This window comes from Mustelus asterias, chromosome 7 (assembly GCF_964213995.1).
Source record: "Mustelus asterias chromosome 7, sMusAst1.hap1.1, whole genome shotgun sequence".
Lineage (NCBI taxonomy): Eukaryota > Metazoa > Chordata > Chondrichthyes > Carcharhiniformes > Triakidae > Mustelus > Mustelus asterias.
Window position 1 is genome coordinate 383,147 of NC_135807.1, and position 17,395 is coordinate 400,541.

Consider the following 17,395-nt stretch of genomic DNA (forward strand, 5'->3'; position numbering starts at 1 on the left):
GCTTCCAGGGGGAAGGGCGAGTTCTCACTGACCTCTTGCTCAAAACGGGCATAGAATGCATTGAGCTCATCAGGGAGGGTGCGTTGGAGCCGGTGATTTTACCTGCCTTCAATTTATAGCCTGTTATGCGGCACGGTAGCACAATGGTTAGCGCTGCTGCTTCACAGCTCCAGGGACCTGGGTTCGATTCCCGGCTTGGGTCACTGTCTGTGTGGAGTTTGCACATTCTCCTCGTGTCTGCGTGGGTTTCCTCCGGGTGCTCCGGTTTCCTCCCACAGTCCAAAGATGTGCGGGTTAGGTTGATTGGCCGTGCCAAAAAATTGCCCCTTAGTGTCTTGAGATGCGTAGGTTAGAGGGATTAGCGGGTAAATATGTAGGGATATGGGGTAGGGCCTGGGTGGGATTGTGGTCGGTGTAGACTCGATGGGCCAAATGGCCTCTTTCTACACTGTGGGGTTTCTATGATGTCTATGATTTCTATGTCTTGCAGACCTTGCCATAGTCGGCGAGGGTGTGGCTAGCCTGGGACTCGAGCATGGTCCGGTATTGTACCAGTGCTGTCCGGTACTTTTGGAAAACAGTCTTCGGGTTAATATTTATTCTACAAAAAAGTTGTCTTCCTTCCTTATAATGTTGATATATTCTTCAGAATCTTAACATTGCAGAGGAGGCCAAACGGCCCATTAACTCTGCACTGACTTTCTGAATGAGCGTACTGAGGGAGTGCCGTACTGTCAGAGGGTCAGTACTGAGGGAGTGCCGCACTGTCAGAGGGTCAGTACTGAGGGAGTGCCGCACTGTCAGAGGGTCAGTACTGAGGGAGTGCCGCACCGTCAGAGGGTCAGTACTGAGGGAGTGCCGCACTGTCAGAGGGTCAGTGCTGAGGGAGTGCCACACTGTCAGAGGGTCAGTGCTGAGGGAGCACTGCACTGTCAGAGGGTCAGTACTGAGGGAGTGCCGCACTGTCAGAGGGTCAGTACTGAGGGAGTGCCGCACTGTCAGAGGGTCAGTACTGAGGGAGTGCCACACTGTCAGAGGGTCAGTGCTGAGGGAGCACTGCACTGTCAGAGGGTCAGTGCTGAGGGAGTGCCGCACTGTCAGAGGGTCAGTACTGAGGGAGTGCCGCACTGTCAGAGGGTCAGTACTGAGGGAGTGCCGCACTGTCAGAGGGTCAGTACTGAGGGAGTGCCGCACTGTCAGAGGGTCAGTGCTGAGGGAGTGCCGCACTGTCAGAGGGTCAGTGCTGAGGGAGTGGCGCACTGTCAGAGGGTCAGTACTGAGGGAGTGCCGCACTGTCAGAGGGTCAGTGCTGAGGGAGTGCCGCACTGTCAGAGGGTCAGTACTGAGGGAGTGCCGCACTGTCAGAGAGTCAGTACTGAGAGAGTGCCGCACTGTCAGAGAGTCAGTACTGAGAGAGTGCCGCACTGTCAGAGAGTCAGTACTGAGAGAGTGCCGCACTGTCAGAGAGTCAGTGCTGAGAGAGTGCCGCACTGTCAGAGGGTCAGTACTGAGGGAGTGCCGCACTGTCAAGGAGTCAATGTTGAGGGAGTGCCGCACTGTCAGAGGGTCAATGCTGAGGGAGTGCCGCACTGTCAGAGGGTCAGTACTGAGGGAATGCTGCACTGTCAGAGGGTCAGTACTGAGGGAGTGCCGCACTGTCTGAGGGTCAATGCTGAGGGAGTGCCGCACTGTCAGAGGGTCAGTACTGAGGGAATGCTGCACTGTCAGAGGGTCAGTACTGAGGGAGTGCCGCACTGTCAGAGGGTCAGTGCTGAGGGAGTGCCGGGCTGTCAGAGGGTCAGTACTGAGGGAGTGCCGCACTGTCAGAGGGTCAGTACTGAGAGAGTGCCGCACCGTCAGAGGGTCAGTACTGAGGGAGTGTCGCACTGTCAGAGGGTCAGTGCTGAGGGAGTGCCGCACTGTCAGAGGGTCAGTACTGAGAGAGTGCTGCACTGTCAGAGAGTCAATGCTGAGGGAGTGCCGCACTGTCAGAGAGTCAGTACTGAGGGAGTGCCGCACTGTCAGAGGGTCAGTACTGAGGGAGTGCCGCACTGTCAGAGAGTCAATGCTGAGGGAGTGCCGCACTGTCAGAGAGTCAGTACTGAGAGAGTGCCGCACTGTCAGAGAGTCAGTACTGAGGGAGTGCTGCACTGTCAGAGGGTCAGTACTGAGAGAGTGCCGCACTTTCAGAGGGTCAGTGCTGAGGGAGTGCCGCACTGTCAGAGGGTCAATGCTGAGGGAGTGCTGCACTGTCAGAGGGTCAGTACTGAGGGAGTACCGCACTGTCAGAGGGTCAGTACTGAGGGAGTGCCGCACTGTCAGAGGGTCAGTACTGAGGGAGTGCCGCACTGTCAGAGGGTCAGTGCTGAGGGAGTGCCGCACTGTCAGAGGGTCAGTACTGAGGGAGTGCCGCACTGTCAGAGGGTCAGTACTGAGGGAGTGCCGCACTGTCAGAGGGTCAGTACTGAGGGAGTGCCGCACTGTCAGAGGGTCAGTACTGAGGGAGTGCCGCACTGTCAGAGGGTCAGCACTGAGGGAGTGCCGCACTGTCAGAGGGTCAGTACTGAGGGAGTGCCGCACTGTCAGAGGGTCAGTACTGAGGGAGTGCCGCAGTGTCAGAGGGTCAGTACTGAGAGAGTGCCGCACTGTCAGAGCTGCTGATTTTTGGTAAGGTTTTAAAGGAAAACCCTCTCTGTCAGGTGGACATTAAGGATCCTACAGCTTCATTTTGATGAACAGTCGTCTTCATCCTGGTGAAATGAAAAGAGAAAATTCTGGCTGAACTCAGTGGATGTGGCAGAATCTGTGGACACGGAAACAATTCATGTTTTGGGTTTGTCTGCCAATTTTCCCAGAAATGGCAATGGTTTGGAATGACTGGGATTCTCTCTGGTGTACTGATGAATATTAATTGCAAATCACTGAGGCAGATTATGTGGCCATTCTCACATTGCTGTTGATGGGATCCTGCTGTGTGCCCATTGGCTGCCTACATTCCAAAAGTCATAAGAACATAAGAACCAGGAGCAGGAGTCGGCCATCTGGCCTCTCGAGCCTGCTCCGCCATTCAATAAGATCATGGCTGATCTTTTTGTGAACTCAGCTCCACTTACCCGCCCGCTCACCACAACCCTTAATTCCTTTCCTGGTCAAAAATTTATCTATCCTTGCCTTAAAAACATTCAATGAGGTAGCCTCAACTGCTTCACTGGGCAGGGAATTCCACAGATTCACAACCCTTTGTGTGAAGAAGTTCCTCCTCAACTCAGTCCTAAATCTGCTCCCCCTTATTTTGAGGCTATTCCCCCTAGTTCGAGTTTCACCCGCCAGTGGAAACAACTTCCCTGCTTCTATCTTATCTATTCCCTTCATAATCTTATATGTTTCTATAAGATCTCCCCTCTTTCTTCTGAATTCCAATGAGTATAGTCCCAGTCTACTCAGTCTCTCCTCATAAGCCAACCCTCTCAACTCCGGAATCAACCCAGTCTCCACACTCCAGTGTCTGTGCAGCACTTGGCTCAGTGCTGAAACTGTGAAAGATGCTGCTTGGGGCAAGGCCAATTTTGATGGTATCAGGCAGGAACTTTCAAAAGTTAATTGGGGGAGTCTGTGGGAAGGCAAAGGGATGTCTGGTAAGTGGGAGGCTTTCAAAAGTGTGTTAACCAGGGTTCAGGGTAAACACATTCCTCTTGGAGTGAAGGGCAAGGCTGGCAGAAGTAGGGAACCCTGGATGACTCGGCATATTGAGGCCCTGGTCAAGAAGAAGAAAGAGGCACATGACATGCATAGGCAGCTAGGATCAAGTGAATCCCTTGAAGAGTATAGGGGGTGTAGGAGTAGAGTTAAGAGAAAAATCAGGAGGACAAAAAGGGGACACGAGATTGTTTTGGCAGATAAGGCAAAGGAGAATCCAAAGAGCTTCTACAAATACATAAAGGGCAAAAGAGTAACAAGGGAGAGAGTAGGGCCTCTTAAGGATCAACAAGGTCATCTATGTGCGGATCCACAAGAGATGGGCGAGATCCTAAATGAATATTTCTCATCAATATTTACTATTGAGAAAAGCATGGATGTGAGGGAACTTGGAGAAATAAATAGTGATGTCTTGAGGAGTGTACATATTACAGAGAAGGAGGTGCTGGAAGTCTTAAAGCGCATCAAGGTAGATAAATCCCCGGGACCTGATGAAGTGTATCCCAGGACATTGTGGGAGGCTAGGGAGGAAATTGCGGGTCCCGTAGCCGAGATATTTGAATCATCGAAAGTCACGGGTGAGGTGCCTGAAGATTGGAGAGTGGCAAATGTTGTGCCTTTGTTTAAAAAGGGCTGCAGGGAAAAGCCTGGGAACTACAGGCCAGTGAGCCTCACATCTGTGGTGGGTAAATTGTTGGAAGGTATTTTGAGAGACAGGATCTGCAGGCATTTAGAGACGCAAGGACTGATTAGGGACAGTCAGCATGGCTTTGTGAGTGGAAAATCATGTCTCACAAATTTGAATGAGTTTTTTGAAGGGGTAACCAAGAAGGTAGATGAGGGCAGTGCAGTTGATGTTGTCTACATAGACTTTAGCAAAGCCTTTGACAAGGTACCGCATGGTAGGTTGTTGCATAAGGTTAAATCTCACGGGATCTAGGGTGAGGTATCTAAATAGATACAAAATTGGCTTCTTGACAGAAGCCAGAGGGTGGTTGTGGAAGGTTGTTTTTCAAACTGGAGGCCTGTGACCAGCGGTGTGCCTCAGGGATCAGTGCTGGGCCCACTGTTATTTGTCATTTATGTTCATGATTTGGATGAGATTATAGGGGGCATGGTTAGTAAGTTTGCAGATGACACCAAGATTGGTGGCATAGTGGACAGTGAAGAAGGTTATCTCGGATTGCAATGGGATCTTGATCAATTTGGCCAGTGGGCTGACGAATGGCAGATGGAGTTTAATTTAGACAAATACGAGGTATTGCATTTTGGTAGATTGAACCAGTGCCGGACTTAGTCAGTTAATGGTAGGGCGTTGGGGAGAGTTACAGAACAAAGAGATCGAGGGGTACATGTTCATAGCTCCAAGAAAGTGTAGTCACAGGTGGACAGAGTGGTGAAGAAGGCATTCGGCATGCTTGGTTTCATTGGTCAGAACAATCTCTGATTGCAACGGGATCTTGATCAATTGGGCCAGTGGGCTGACGAATGGCAGATGGAGTTTAATTTAGATAAATACGAGGTGATGCATTTTGCTAGATTGAACCAGGGCAGGATTTACTCTGTTAATGGTCGGGCATTGGGGAGAGTTACAGAACAAAGAGATCTAGGGGTACATGTTCATAGCTCCTTGAAAGTGGAGTCACAGGTGGACAGAGTGGTGAAGAAGGCATTCGGCATGCTTGGTTTCATCGATCAGAACATTGAATACAGGAGTTGGAACATCTTGTTGAAGTTGTACAAGACATTGGTAAGGCCACACTTGGAATACTGTTACAGTTCTGGTCGCCCTAATATAGAAAAAATATAATTCAACTAGAAAGAGTGCAGAAAAGATTTACTAGGATGCTACCAGGACTTGATGGATTGAGTTATAAGGAGAGGCTGAATCGACTGGGACTTTTCTCTCTGGAGTGTAGGAGACTGAGGGGTGACCTTATAGAGGTCTATAAAATAATGAGGGGCATAGACAAGGTAGATAGTCAATATCTTTTCCCAAAGGTAGGGGAGTCTAAAACTAGAGGGCATAGGTTTAAGGTGGGAGGGGAGAGATACAAAAGGGTCCAGATGGGCAATTTTTTCACACAGAGGGTGGTGAGTGTCTGGAACAAGCTGCCAGAGGTAGTAGTAGAGGCGGGTACAATTTTGTCTTTTAAAAAGCATTTAGATAGTTACATGGGTACGATGGGTATAGAGGGATATGGGCCAAATGCGGGCAATTGGGATTAGCTTAGGGGTTTAAAAAATAGGGCGGGATGGACAAGTTGGGCTGAAGGGCCTGTTTCCATGCTGTAAACCTCTATGACTCTGTGACTCTATGACTCTATGCTATCTAGTTGAACATCTTTCTGATCCAAAGCTCCGGTTGAGGGAGAGGGTAGATGTCCACAGCTTGTTCCGTGTGTCTGACCCCCCCGGTTGGGGGGGGGGGGGGAACCCACGCGCCACACCCCAGTGTCTGGGGAACTCACCCAGTCTCTGTGATGACCATTGTGGCTCCTCTTGTGACCCCTCAATCACCAGATTCACTGCTGTGTCCTTGCTGAAGAACTGCTGCACTCTCTGGGTGTCTCCTGTGTACAGCGCATTGTGAATCAGCCGATCTTGACACAGTAGAAAGGGTTTCTGAGTCCCGCTGCCCACCCTCGGGGTCCTGGGGATCTCAGCCCTTCTCCCCCGGGACACACAGTAAGCCTGGCACCGTCTGCGGAGCTCCTGCGCTTCCATTGCCTCTTTCTCCAATTCCAGGGAACGCAGTGCTTTGGAGCTGAACACAAAACTGTGGCCAGACATTGTTATCCGGGTTCTCCCAACTCTGAGTGCACTGAATAATTGCCCAGCTCCCAGCACAGGGAGAGCTGACTGACTCTCTGTTCCTGCCACCTCCCTGCTCTCTGTCCAAATATTTACAGCAGTTATTTCTGTGTCCCAGCAAGCAGCACTGGAATCTTGTTTACCAAAGTCAACGCTGCGATATATTAACCCCGGCATCACCAGGTTACTGAGAGGAACGGGGCAGTGCGCTCAGTCAGCACCATCAGTACAATTGCCTACACCGACTGCTCCAGGATAAAACCAGACATTTACAATCAAACCTTCACCATGGGTGGAGCTGGAATGTGGGATGAATCCAATGACTCTGCCAAAGGATCAGTACAGGCACCATGGGCTGAATGGCCTCATTCTCAGCCCCATCATTCTCCAATCATCAAACACTTTAAAACTGCGTGCTTTGTGTATTGGGAGAATCATCCCAGATCCGGCCTAATCTCTGCTGAACATTATCATCTTCAAATAACAATAAACTGGTGGAGTCGGCATCTCCATCCTCCACTCTGCTCCAAGATTCACTCAGATTATAGATTGTGGTCTTAACTCGACATTCTACTGACCCCTTATAACCTTTGACTCCCTTGTTCATTAGGAATCTATCGAGCTCTGTTTAATAACGCCCACATCTCATTAATGAGTACAAAAATTATTCATATCATCATAGTCTCATTAACATAATCACAAATCCATTATCTAGATCTCGCCCGAGTGTATCACAAACTGTTACATTCTTTTGTTAAACTATTTATTTTATATTTTCCGATGCCTCTAACCCCCTTGCACTGTTTCCAATTTGTGCCCAACTTTTACCCCCTCCCAGTCCCCCCCTCACGAGTCCTCCATTTTATATATTCATTCCCAAGATGTGGGTGTCGCTGACTGGACAATATTAACTGCCCATCCCTAATTGCCCCTTGAGAAGGTGATGGTGAGCTGCCTTCCTGAACCACTGCAGTCCGTGTGGTGTAGGTACAACCCCAGTGATGTTAGTGAGGGAGCCCCGGGGTTTTGAGCCAGGCTGTTCTCACTTGGAGGATGTTGTGGGCGGAGACATTCCCGTGCAAGGTGGAACGTGATAGGAGCTTCTGACAACTATTCAAAGTAAAACCGATTCAGGAGAGGGATCTGAAGGATATGGACAATGACACTCTCTGAAGCGAGAAGCAATCAAACTGACATTCTCTCTGGAATGTTCTCCCTGGATTTTCAGTTTGACAGCTGCATCCTCCAGTGCTGCAAGTTCAAAATTGGAGTTCTGTATAAATCTGGAAGATGAGGAGGAGAATGAGGAACACCCTGAAGAATGGCCGGATCTGAAGAGAAGACAACTGCCCGACTACTCTTCGGGTTATTAATCTAAGTGATACCCAGAGACTCAGGGTAATGTTCTGGGGGACCTGGGTTCGAATCCTGCCACAGCAGATGGTGAAATGTAAAATCTTGAATTAAGAATCTACCGATGACCATGAAACCATTGTCGATTGTAGGAAAAATCCATCTGGTTCACTAATGTCCTTTCGGGAAGGAAATCTGCCGTCCTTACCCGGTCTGGCCTACACATGACTCCAGAGCCACAGCAATGTGGCTGACTCTTAAATACCCCTGGACATGGCCAATCCCTGGTGGGGTTCCCGAAAAGTTGTTGATCGGGATGGCACCACTCGACTTGTCACCATCCAACTGGGAAACCCCCAGATTGTTACAAACTCGGGTGAGGAGGAGTGACCACCCTCCTCCTCTTTATAGACTATTTCCTGAATGGGGAAATGGTGAGGAAATCAGAAACACAAGGGGACTTGGGAGTCATTGTTCAAGATTCTCTTAAGGTTAACGTGCAGGTTCAGTCGGCAGTTAGGAAGGAAAATGCAATGTTAGCATTCATGTCGAGAGGGCTAGAATACAAAAGCGGGGATGTACTTCTGAGGCTGTATAAGGCTCTGGTCAGACCCCATTTGGAGTATTGTGAACAGTTTTGGGCCTCGTATCTAAGGAAGGATGTGTTGGCCTTGGAAAGGGTCGAGAGGAGGTTCACAAGAATGATCCCTGGAATGAAGAGCTTGTCGTATGAGGAACGGTTGAGAACTCTGTGGGACTGGAATCTGAGGGACTGGAATCTGAGGGACTGGAATCTGAGGGACTGGAGACTGAGAGAGTGGAGACTGAGAGAGTGGAGACTGAGGGACTGGAGACTGAGGGAATGGAGACCGAGGTACTGGAGACTGAGGGAATGGAAACCGAGGGACTGGAGAGCGAGGGACTGGAGTCTGAAGGCTGGAGTCTGAGGGTCTCAGGTTTGAGGGGCTGGACGCTGAGGGACTGAAGACTGAGGGACTGGAGACAGAGGGAGTGGAGGCTGAGTGAGTGGAGTTTGAGGGACTTGAGGCTGAGGATCTCAGGTTTGAGGGGCTGGAGACTGTGGGACTGAGGGAGTGGAGATTGAGGGACTGGAGGTTGAGGGAGTGGAGGTTGAGGGACTGGAGGTCGCGGTTGGTATGTTGATAAGATGGAAAGTGAATTCACTCAGGAATATTCTTCACGATGTCTTTATTTCGGAACATGCCGGTGCTGCTGGTTTTGGTGGATCGGGGTGGTTTATTGGCAAGGTAAAATCTCGGTGCTGAGACTCAGTCCCAAACTGCGAGCTCCAATCGCTGAACCTTCATCGCTTTTTCTTATTGGCCGCTTCCTGAGCTGCAACTTCCTCAGCCTCCTTTTCCTTCTTCACTTTCAGAGCTTTCCTGGCGAGTGGAGTCTTCGCAGCCCAGTTCTGAGGAGTAACAGAGAGAGCATTAACAATAAAATACAGCACAGGAACAGGCCCTTTGGCCCTCCAAGCCCGTGCCGATCATGATACCCTAACTAAACTAATAAAAACTTCTGCCCTTACTCAGTCCGTATCCCTCTATTCGCTCCCTATTCATGGACCCATCCAGATGCCTCTTAAATGTTGCTAATGTTCCTGCTTCCACCACCTCCTCTGGCAGCGCGTTCCAGGCACCCACCACTCTCTGTGTGAAAAACTTCCCCCACACATCTCCCTTAAACTTTCCCCCTCTCACCTTGAACTTGTGCCCCCTTGTAATTGACACTTCCACCCTGGGGAAAAGCCTCTGACTATCCACCCTGTCTGTGCCTCTCATCATTTTGTAGACCTCTATCAGGTCTCCCCTCAGCCTCTGTCTTTCCAGTGAAAACAATCCCAGTTTATTCAACCTCTCCTCATAGTCAACACCCTCGAGACCCGGCAACATCCTGGTGAACCTTCTCTGCGCTCTCTCCAAAGCTTCCACATCCTTCTGGTAGTGTGGTGACCAGAACTGCTCGCAATACTCCAAATGCGGCTGAACCAAGGTTTTATATAGCTGGTCAGACCCCATTTGGAGTATTGTGAACAGTTTTGGGTCCCGTATCTAAGGAAGGATGAGCTGGCCTTGGAAAGGGCCCAGACTCCTGTACTCAATGCCCCGGCTGATGAAGGCAAGCTTGCCATCTGCCTTCTTAATCACCTTGGCCACCCGTGTTGCCACTTTGAGGGAACTGTGGATCTGCACGCCCAGATCCCTCTGCATGTTAATGTTCCTGAGGGTTCTGCCATTTACAGTATAATTCACACCTAAATTTGATCCTCCAAAATGCATCACCTCGCATTTGTCCGGATTAAACTCCATCTGCCATTTCTGTGCCCAAGTCTCCAATCTATCTCTATCCTGTTGTATCCTCTGACAATCCCCGGCACTATCAGCAACTCCACCAATTGATGAGACAGAGAAAGAGAGAGACAGAGAAAACAGAGAGTGACTGTGCCCGGTGGGCAGTGTCAGGGTGCCAGGCTGGCACTGCCCGAGGGATAACCCCCTGCCCCTGACCTCCCGGGGGGCCTGAATGGCCTCTGTCCCTGCCAGCAAGGGTGACCATGCTGGGTTCCCAGCTTTACTTCCCGCTGGTGGGGTGGGAGCGCCAGCGAGCATGAAGGATAACTGCCCACGGCTCACTGATGAGAAGGAAATTCAGATTTCCATATTGTCATTATGATGATGTTAAAACCGGGCCTGGGAAAGTCGTGGCCAGCTGGACGGCAGTCGCAACTCCCAGCCCGATGCAAGCTGGGAAAATCCTGCCCCCAGCCTCCATTGCGCTCTGCGGGAGAGAACTCCACACTCTTAATGACCCTCAGAGAAAACAATTTCTCCTCATCCCTGTCCTGAAAGGGAGAGAATGGATTCTTAAAATATCCCCAAGTTCTTGTTATTCCCACAGGGGGAAACATCCTCCCAGTTTCTCTCTCTCTCTGTCTCTCTCTCTCTCTCTTTCCTGGTCACTCACTCTCTCTCTCTCTCCCTTCTGTCTCACTCTGTTACCCTCTCTCTCGCTCTCTCTCTCTCTCTCTTGGTCACTCACTCTCTCTCTCTCTTACATTCTCTCTCCCTCTCTCTCTTTCTCACTCTCTCTCTGACTCTCCCTCTTCGTCACTCACTCACTCTCTGTCTCTCTCTCTCTGTCTCTCTCTCTCTGTTACATTCATTCTCTGTCTTTCTCTCTGTCTCTCTCTCTCTCCGTCTCTTTCTGTCTCTCTCTCTGTTACATTCACTCTCTGTCTCTCTCTCTCTGTCTCTCTCTTTCTGTCTCTCTCCCTTTCTGTCTCTCTGTGGTGAACCATCGTTGGTTCCCACTGTGGGATTGTTCTAATGTTGTTGTTGGGCTAGGGTGGGATTGATACACCTGTGGTTGTTACTGTTGTGGCACATCCCAGTCGGGCTCCGCCTCCTGGGAGAGGTATAAGACCCCCTGCTCGGACGGGACCCCTTCAGTCTGGGATAGTGTGTTAAAGTTCTGATAGTTCCATTGTTAGTTAATAAAAGCCTTCTTTTACCGAAGCTTCGAGCCTCGTGTTCAATTGATGCGCATCAATTTTATTAACTAACATTAAGCTCTCGACGGAAGAAAAAAAAGAAAGGAGAGTATGGAGCAAATCCTAAAGCCAGAACGTCTGCCGCTAGATCCACGTGCGGTGGGCGCTTCTAACACCTTCGACCACTGGCTGAAGTGTTTTGAAGACTACCTGGCAGCCTCCGCAGTGGTCACCACAGATGATGACAGACTCCGGGTCCTCCATGCGAGGGTAAGCGACACTGTCTACCTCGCGATCCGTGCGGCCACCACTTACCCGAGGGCCCTCGAGCTTTTAAAAAAGCGCTATACGAAACCTCCCAACGAGATCCACGCTCGTTACCTCCTCGCTACACGACGTCGGCGGTCGGGCGAAACCATGGAGGATTACGCCAATGAGCTCTTGCAGCTTGCCAGGGGCTGTGACTGCAAAGCTGTGTCGGCTGAGCAGTACATGTATGACCTCGCCCGAGATGCGTTTGTGGCCGGGGTCGGGTCTTCATACATCCGTCTCAAGCTGCTAGAAAAGGGAAATCTCAACCTGACCCAAGCTATGGAATTGGCTGAAATGCTCGAGGCGGCTTCGAAGAGCTTGGTCCTGTATCCGGAGGACCACGTGGAGACAACGTGGCAGGAGCAGTCGCAAATCCCTCCTCGCCCCACGGGCTCGAAGTGCAGTGTTATGGCGTGCTCCCATGTGGACCAGACGACGGCTGCAGCCCCATGCGGCCCGCGGTGCTACTTCTGCGGAGGAGCCAAACATCCACGACAAAAGTGTCCCGCTAAAGCGGTAGTCTGTAACCTATGCGGTAAAAAGGGGCATTATGCGAGGGTGTGCAGATCGAAGCCCAAGAACGGCAGTGCGGCCTGTGACCCTTCGGAACGGGGATCATCACCATCGTCGTCGAAGTACTCACGGGGTTCGTCCACGTGCGAGTCCAGGACGACGCCATTGCGGTCGACGGAGTCGGAGGAGGATGACCACCAGGAGTCGCTACGTTTGGCGCCCTCACCCATGTGCGATTCATGGGGGCGGCCATTTTGGTCGACGATGACCATGAGCGACCAGCAGGGGTCCTCAGCATCGACCTCAGCTGCCTGCAGTGACGTTCACGGACCAATGGTGGCGTCGATCACCCTGGACCAGGCTAAGCCTCACAGGCTTGACTGTTCAATGATGGATATACAGGTAAATGGTCGTGCAATTTATTGTCTGTTTGACAGCGGGAGCACTGAGAGCTTTATTCACCCTGACACTGTAAAGAGGTGTGGACTCCAGATTCAACCTGCCAAACAGACAATCTCTATGGCATCAAGGTCCCGGTCTGTCCCTGTGCTAGGACGTTGTGTGGTAACCTTGAAAGTGCAAGGCACAATTTACGAGCGATTCAGGCTCCTTGTGTTGCCGCATCTTTGCACACCAATTCTCCTCGGACTAAACTTTATGGTCCACATGAAGAGTGTGATCCTACAGTACGGTGGGCCACTCCCTTCGCTGACAGTAGGGGAACAGCTGCAGTCTCCAAATTGTCCAAAGCGCCCCGCATGCAATCTTTCTACATTAAAGATCACCACACCCTCTTTATTCAAGAATCTGGTACCAGGCTGCAAGCCCATCGCTACTAAAAGTAGGCGTTACAGCACTGAAGATCGGATCTTCATCAGATCTGAGGTTCAGCGACTCCTCAAAGAAGGGATCATACAGCCCAGTGTTAGTCCGTGGAGAGCACAGGTTGTGGTGGTCAAGAGCGGGAACAAACCCCGGATGGTCATTGATTACAGTCAGACCATTAATCGATATACGCAGTTGGATGCGTATCCCCTCCCGCGCATATCTGATATGGTCAATCAGATTGCGCAGTACCGGGTGTTCTCCACCATAGACCTTAAGTCCGCCTACCACCAACTCCCCATTCGCCCAGAGGACCGACACTACACGGCCTTTGAGGCGGATGGTCGTCTGTATCAGTTTCTTAGGGTTCCATTTGGTGTCACCAATGGGGTCTCGGTCTTCCAGCGTGCCATGGACCGAATGGTGGACAAGAACAGGCTGCGGGCTACCTTCCCGTACCTGGATAATGTCACCATCTGCGGCCGTGATCAGCAGGACCATGACACAAATCTCCAGAACTTTTTACGCACTGCATCTCGCCTGAATTTGACCTACAACAGGGAGAAGTGTGTATTCCGTACGCGCCGGTTAGCCATCCTGGGATACGTGGTGGAAAACGGGGTCATTGGCCCTGATCCAGACCGTATGTGCCCCCTTGCTGAACTTCCCTTGCCCGCTAGCGCAAAAGCACTGAGAAGATGCCTAGGCTTGTTCTCCTATTATGCGCGGTGGGTCCCCAACTACGCGGACAAAGCCCGTCCGCTTATTAAGTCCACGACTTTTCCACTCACGCCAGAGGCCCAATTGGCCTTCAAGGAATTGAACCACGACATCGCGAAAGCCACGATGCACGCGGTAGACGAATCCATCCCTTTTCAGGAGGAAAGCGATGCATCTGATTTCGCCCTGGCCGCCACACTAAACCAGGCGGGCAGGCCCGTCGCGTTTTTTTCCCGCACCCTCCAAGGCCCCGAAATTTGGCATTCAGCGGTGGAAAAGGAGGCCCAGGCCATTGTGGAGGCCGTCAGACACTGGCGCCATTACCTGGTGGGAAAGCGGTTCACCCTGATCACGGACCAGCGGTCCGTGGCGTTCACGTTCAACAACACGCAGAGGGGCAAGGTCAAGAATGATAAGATCTTGCGGTGGAGAATTGAACTCTCCACCTATAACTACGATATCATGTATCGTCCAGGGAAACTCAATGAGCCCTCGGATGCCCTCTCGCGCGGAACATGCGCTACTATGCAGGAGGATCGCTTGAACGCCCTCCATAATGACCTGTGCCATCCTGGGGTCACTCGGCTCTACCACTTTGTCAAAGCCCGCAACCTGCCTTACTCGGTGGAGGACGTCAGGTCGGTGACAAGGAGCTGTCGGATTTGCGTGGAATGCAAACCGCACTTTTACCGACCTGACCGGGCACATTTGGTCAAGGCCACTCGCCCTTCGAGAGGCTGAGTGTGGATTTTAAGGGACCCCTTCCCTCAACAGATCGGAACGTGTACTTTCTGAACATAATAGATGAGTACTCCCGGTTCCCGTTTGTTGTCCCCTGCGCGGACACGTCGACTGCCACGGTGATCAAGGCATTCCGTGATCTTTTTACCCTGTTCGGGTACCCCTGCTATATCCATAGCGACAGGGGCTCGTCGTTCATGAGTAACGACTTGAGGCAATTCCTGCTCTCATACGGGATTGCCTCTAGTAGGACCACGAGTTACAACCCTAGGGGCAACGGACAGGTGGAGAGAGAGAATGCTACAGTCTGGAAGGCTGTCCTATTGGCGCTGAAGTCCAAAGGCCTTCCAGTCTCCCGTTGGCAGGAGGTCCTCCCTGATGCGCTTCACTCCATTCGCTCCCTCCTGTGTACGGCAACCAATGCTACTCCCCACGAGAGGATGTTCTCATTCCCTCGGAAGTCGTCCTCGGGGATATCTTTACCAGCCTGGTTGACGTACCCAGGACCCGTCCTCCTGCGGCGACATGTAAGGGCCCGCAAGTCCGACCCCTTGGTCGAACAGGTCCATCTCCTCCACGCCAACCCTCAGTATGCCTATGTGGCATATCCTGACGGGCGAGAGGACACAGTCTCGATCCGAGACCTGGCGCCCGCAGGGGACGTAGCAACTCCTGTCGCTCCCACACCCCCAGTGACGAATCCCTTATCCCTTATTTCTCCCCCGGACATGGCGCGGACAGCACCGGGACCAGTGCTTAACAGTTTTACTCCAATGCACAGTTTGCCTGAGACCCGAAGATCGGCGCCATCGCAGAATGTACCGGGATCCCCTGCACTACCGTTTCATCAGGGTCAACCGGCCCGTGAGTCCGTGGGAGAACAGCTGGACGCTGTTTTGGGGAGAACGCCACCGCAAGCACCTGCTCCGGTGTCACCGCCGGTATTGAGGAGGTCACAACGACGGTGCGGTCCTCCAGACCGTCTGAACTTATAATCTGGTGACATTTTAGTCTGTTTTCGTACCCCGCCGGCCTTTGTTCTCAAAGGAGGGGTGAATGTGGTGAACCATCGTTGGTTCCCACTGTGGGATTGTTCTAATGTTGTTGTTGGGTTGTTCGAATGTTGTTGTTGGGCTAGGGTGGGATTGATACACCTGTGGTTGTTACTGTTGTGGCACATCCCAGTCGGGCTCCGCCTCCTGGGAGAGGTATAAGACCCCCTGCTCGGGCGGGACCTCTTCAGTCTGGGATAGTGTGTGATGCGCGACAATCGAGCACGAGGTACAAGGCTTCAGCGATTGAAGGCTTTTATTGACAAACAATGGAACTATTTAAACACGAGTACACCATTCCAGACTGGAGGGGTCCCGCCCGAGCAGAGGGTCTTATACCTCTCCCAGGAGGCGTGGCCCGACCGGGATGTGCCATAACAGCATCCACCACAGGTATATTAATCCCACAGTGTGAACACCCTAACCCAACAGCAACATTAGAATAACCCCACAGTGGTAACCAACGATGGTTCACCACATTCACCCCTCCTTTGAAAACAAAGGCCGGCGGGGTGCGAAAACAGGCTACATATATACAAAAAAAATCTACAAGTCCAGACGGTCTGGAGGACCGCACCGTCGCTGTGATCTCCTCAACACCGGTTGTGACACCGGAGCAGGTGCTTGCGGTGGCGTTCTCTCCAAAACAGCGTCCGGCTGTCCCCTCGAGGACTCACGGGCTGGTTGACCCTGGTGAAGCGGTGGTGCAGGGGATCCCGGTACCTTCTGTGGTGGCGCCGATCTCCGAGTCTCAGGCAAGCTGTGCATTGGAGTATAACTGTTATGCACTGGTCCCGGTGCTGACCGCGCCACGTCCGGGGAAGAAATAAGCGTTAGGGGATTCGTGACAGGGGGTATGGGAGCGACAGGAGTTGCTATGTCCCCTGCGGGCGCCAGGTCTCGGATCGAGACTGTGTCCTCTCGCCCGTCAGTATATACAACATAGGCATACTGAGGGTTGGCGTGGAGGAGGTGGACCGGTTCGACCAAGGGGTCGGACTTGCGGGCCCTTACATGTCGCCGCAGAAGGACGGGTCCTGGGTACGTCAACCAGGCTGGTAAAGATATCCCCGAGGACGACTTCCGAGGGAATGAGAACATCCTCTCGTGGGGAGTAGCATTGGTTGCCGTACACAGGAGGGAGCGAATGGAGTGAAGCGCATTTGGGAGGACCTCCTGCCAACGGGAGACTGGAAGGCCTTTGGACTTCAGCGCCAATAGGACAGCCTTCCAGACTGTAGCATTCTCTCTTTCCACCTGTCCGTTACCCCTAGGGTTGTAACTCGTGGTTCTACTAGAGGCAATCCCGTATGAGAGCAGGAATTGCCTCAAGTCGTTACTCATGAACGACGAGCCCCTGTCGCTATGTATATAGCAGGGGTACCCGAACAGGGTAAAAAGATCACGGAATGCCTTGATCACCGTGGCAGTCGACGTGTCCGCACAGGGGACAACAAACGGGAACCGGGAGTACTCATCTATGATGTTAAGAAAGTACACGTTCCGGCCTGTTGAGGGAAGGGGGCCCTTAAAATCCACACTCAGCCTCTCGAAGGGGCGAGTGGCCTTGACCAATTGTGCCCGGTCAGGTCGGTAAAAGTGCGGTTTGCATTCCGCGCAAATCCGACAGCTTCTTGTTACTGACCTGACATCCTCCACCGAGTAGGGCAGGTTGCGGGCTTTTATGAAGTGGTAGAGTCGAGTGACCCCAGGATGGCACAGATCATTATGGAGGGCGTTCAAGCGGTCCTCCTGCATGGTAGCGCACGTTCCGCGCGAGAGGGCATCCGAGGGCTCATTGAGTTTCCCTGGACGATACATAATATCGTAATTATAGGTGGAGAGCTCAATTCTC

The 17,395-nt window shown here is 51.9% G+C and overlaps 2 protein-coding genes across 4 annotated transcripts in view; both read right to left on the reverse strand.

Annotated features, from left to right (window-relative positions):
- asb10 (ankyrin repeat and SOCS box containing 10) overlaps positions 1-6,583 on the reverse strand; it is a 38,440-nt gene extending 31,857 nt beyond the window's left edge. Inside the window, exon 1 of one of the 3 annotated variants that reach the window (XM_078215528.1) lies at positions 6,168-6,583. In XM_078215528.1, coding sequence (XP_078071654.1) covers positions 6,168-6,489 — 322 coding nt within the window. In that variant the 5' untranslated portion in view covers positions 6,490-6,583. The remainder of the gene's footprint in view (positions 1-6,167) is intronic. The other 2 variants (XM_078215531.1, XM_078215530.1) reach the window with 2 other exon arrangements.
- Positions 6,584-9,169: 2,586 nt separating this feature from the next.
- Positions 9,170-17,395, reverse strand: part of LOC144496029 (dynein regulatory complex protein 11-like) — a 36,950-nt gene continuing 28,724 nt past the window's right edge. The window contains exon 4 of the mRNA XM_078216982.1: positions 9,170-9,295. Coding sequence (XP_078073108.1) covers positions 9,188-9,295 — 108 coding nt within the window. The 3' untranslated portion in view covers positions 9,170-9,187. The remainder of the gene's footprint in view (positions 9,296-17,395) is intronic.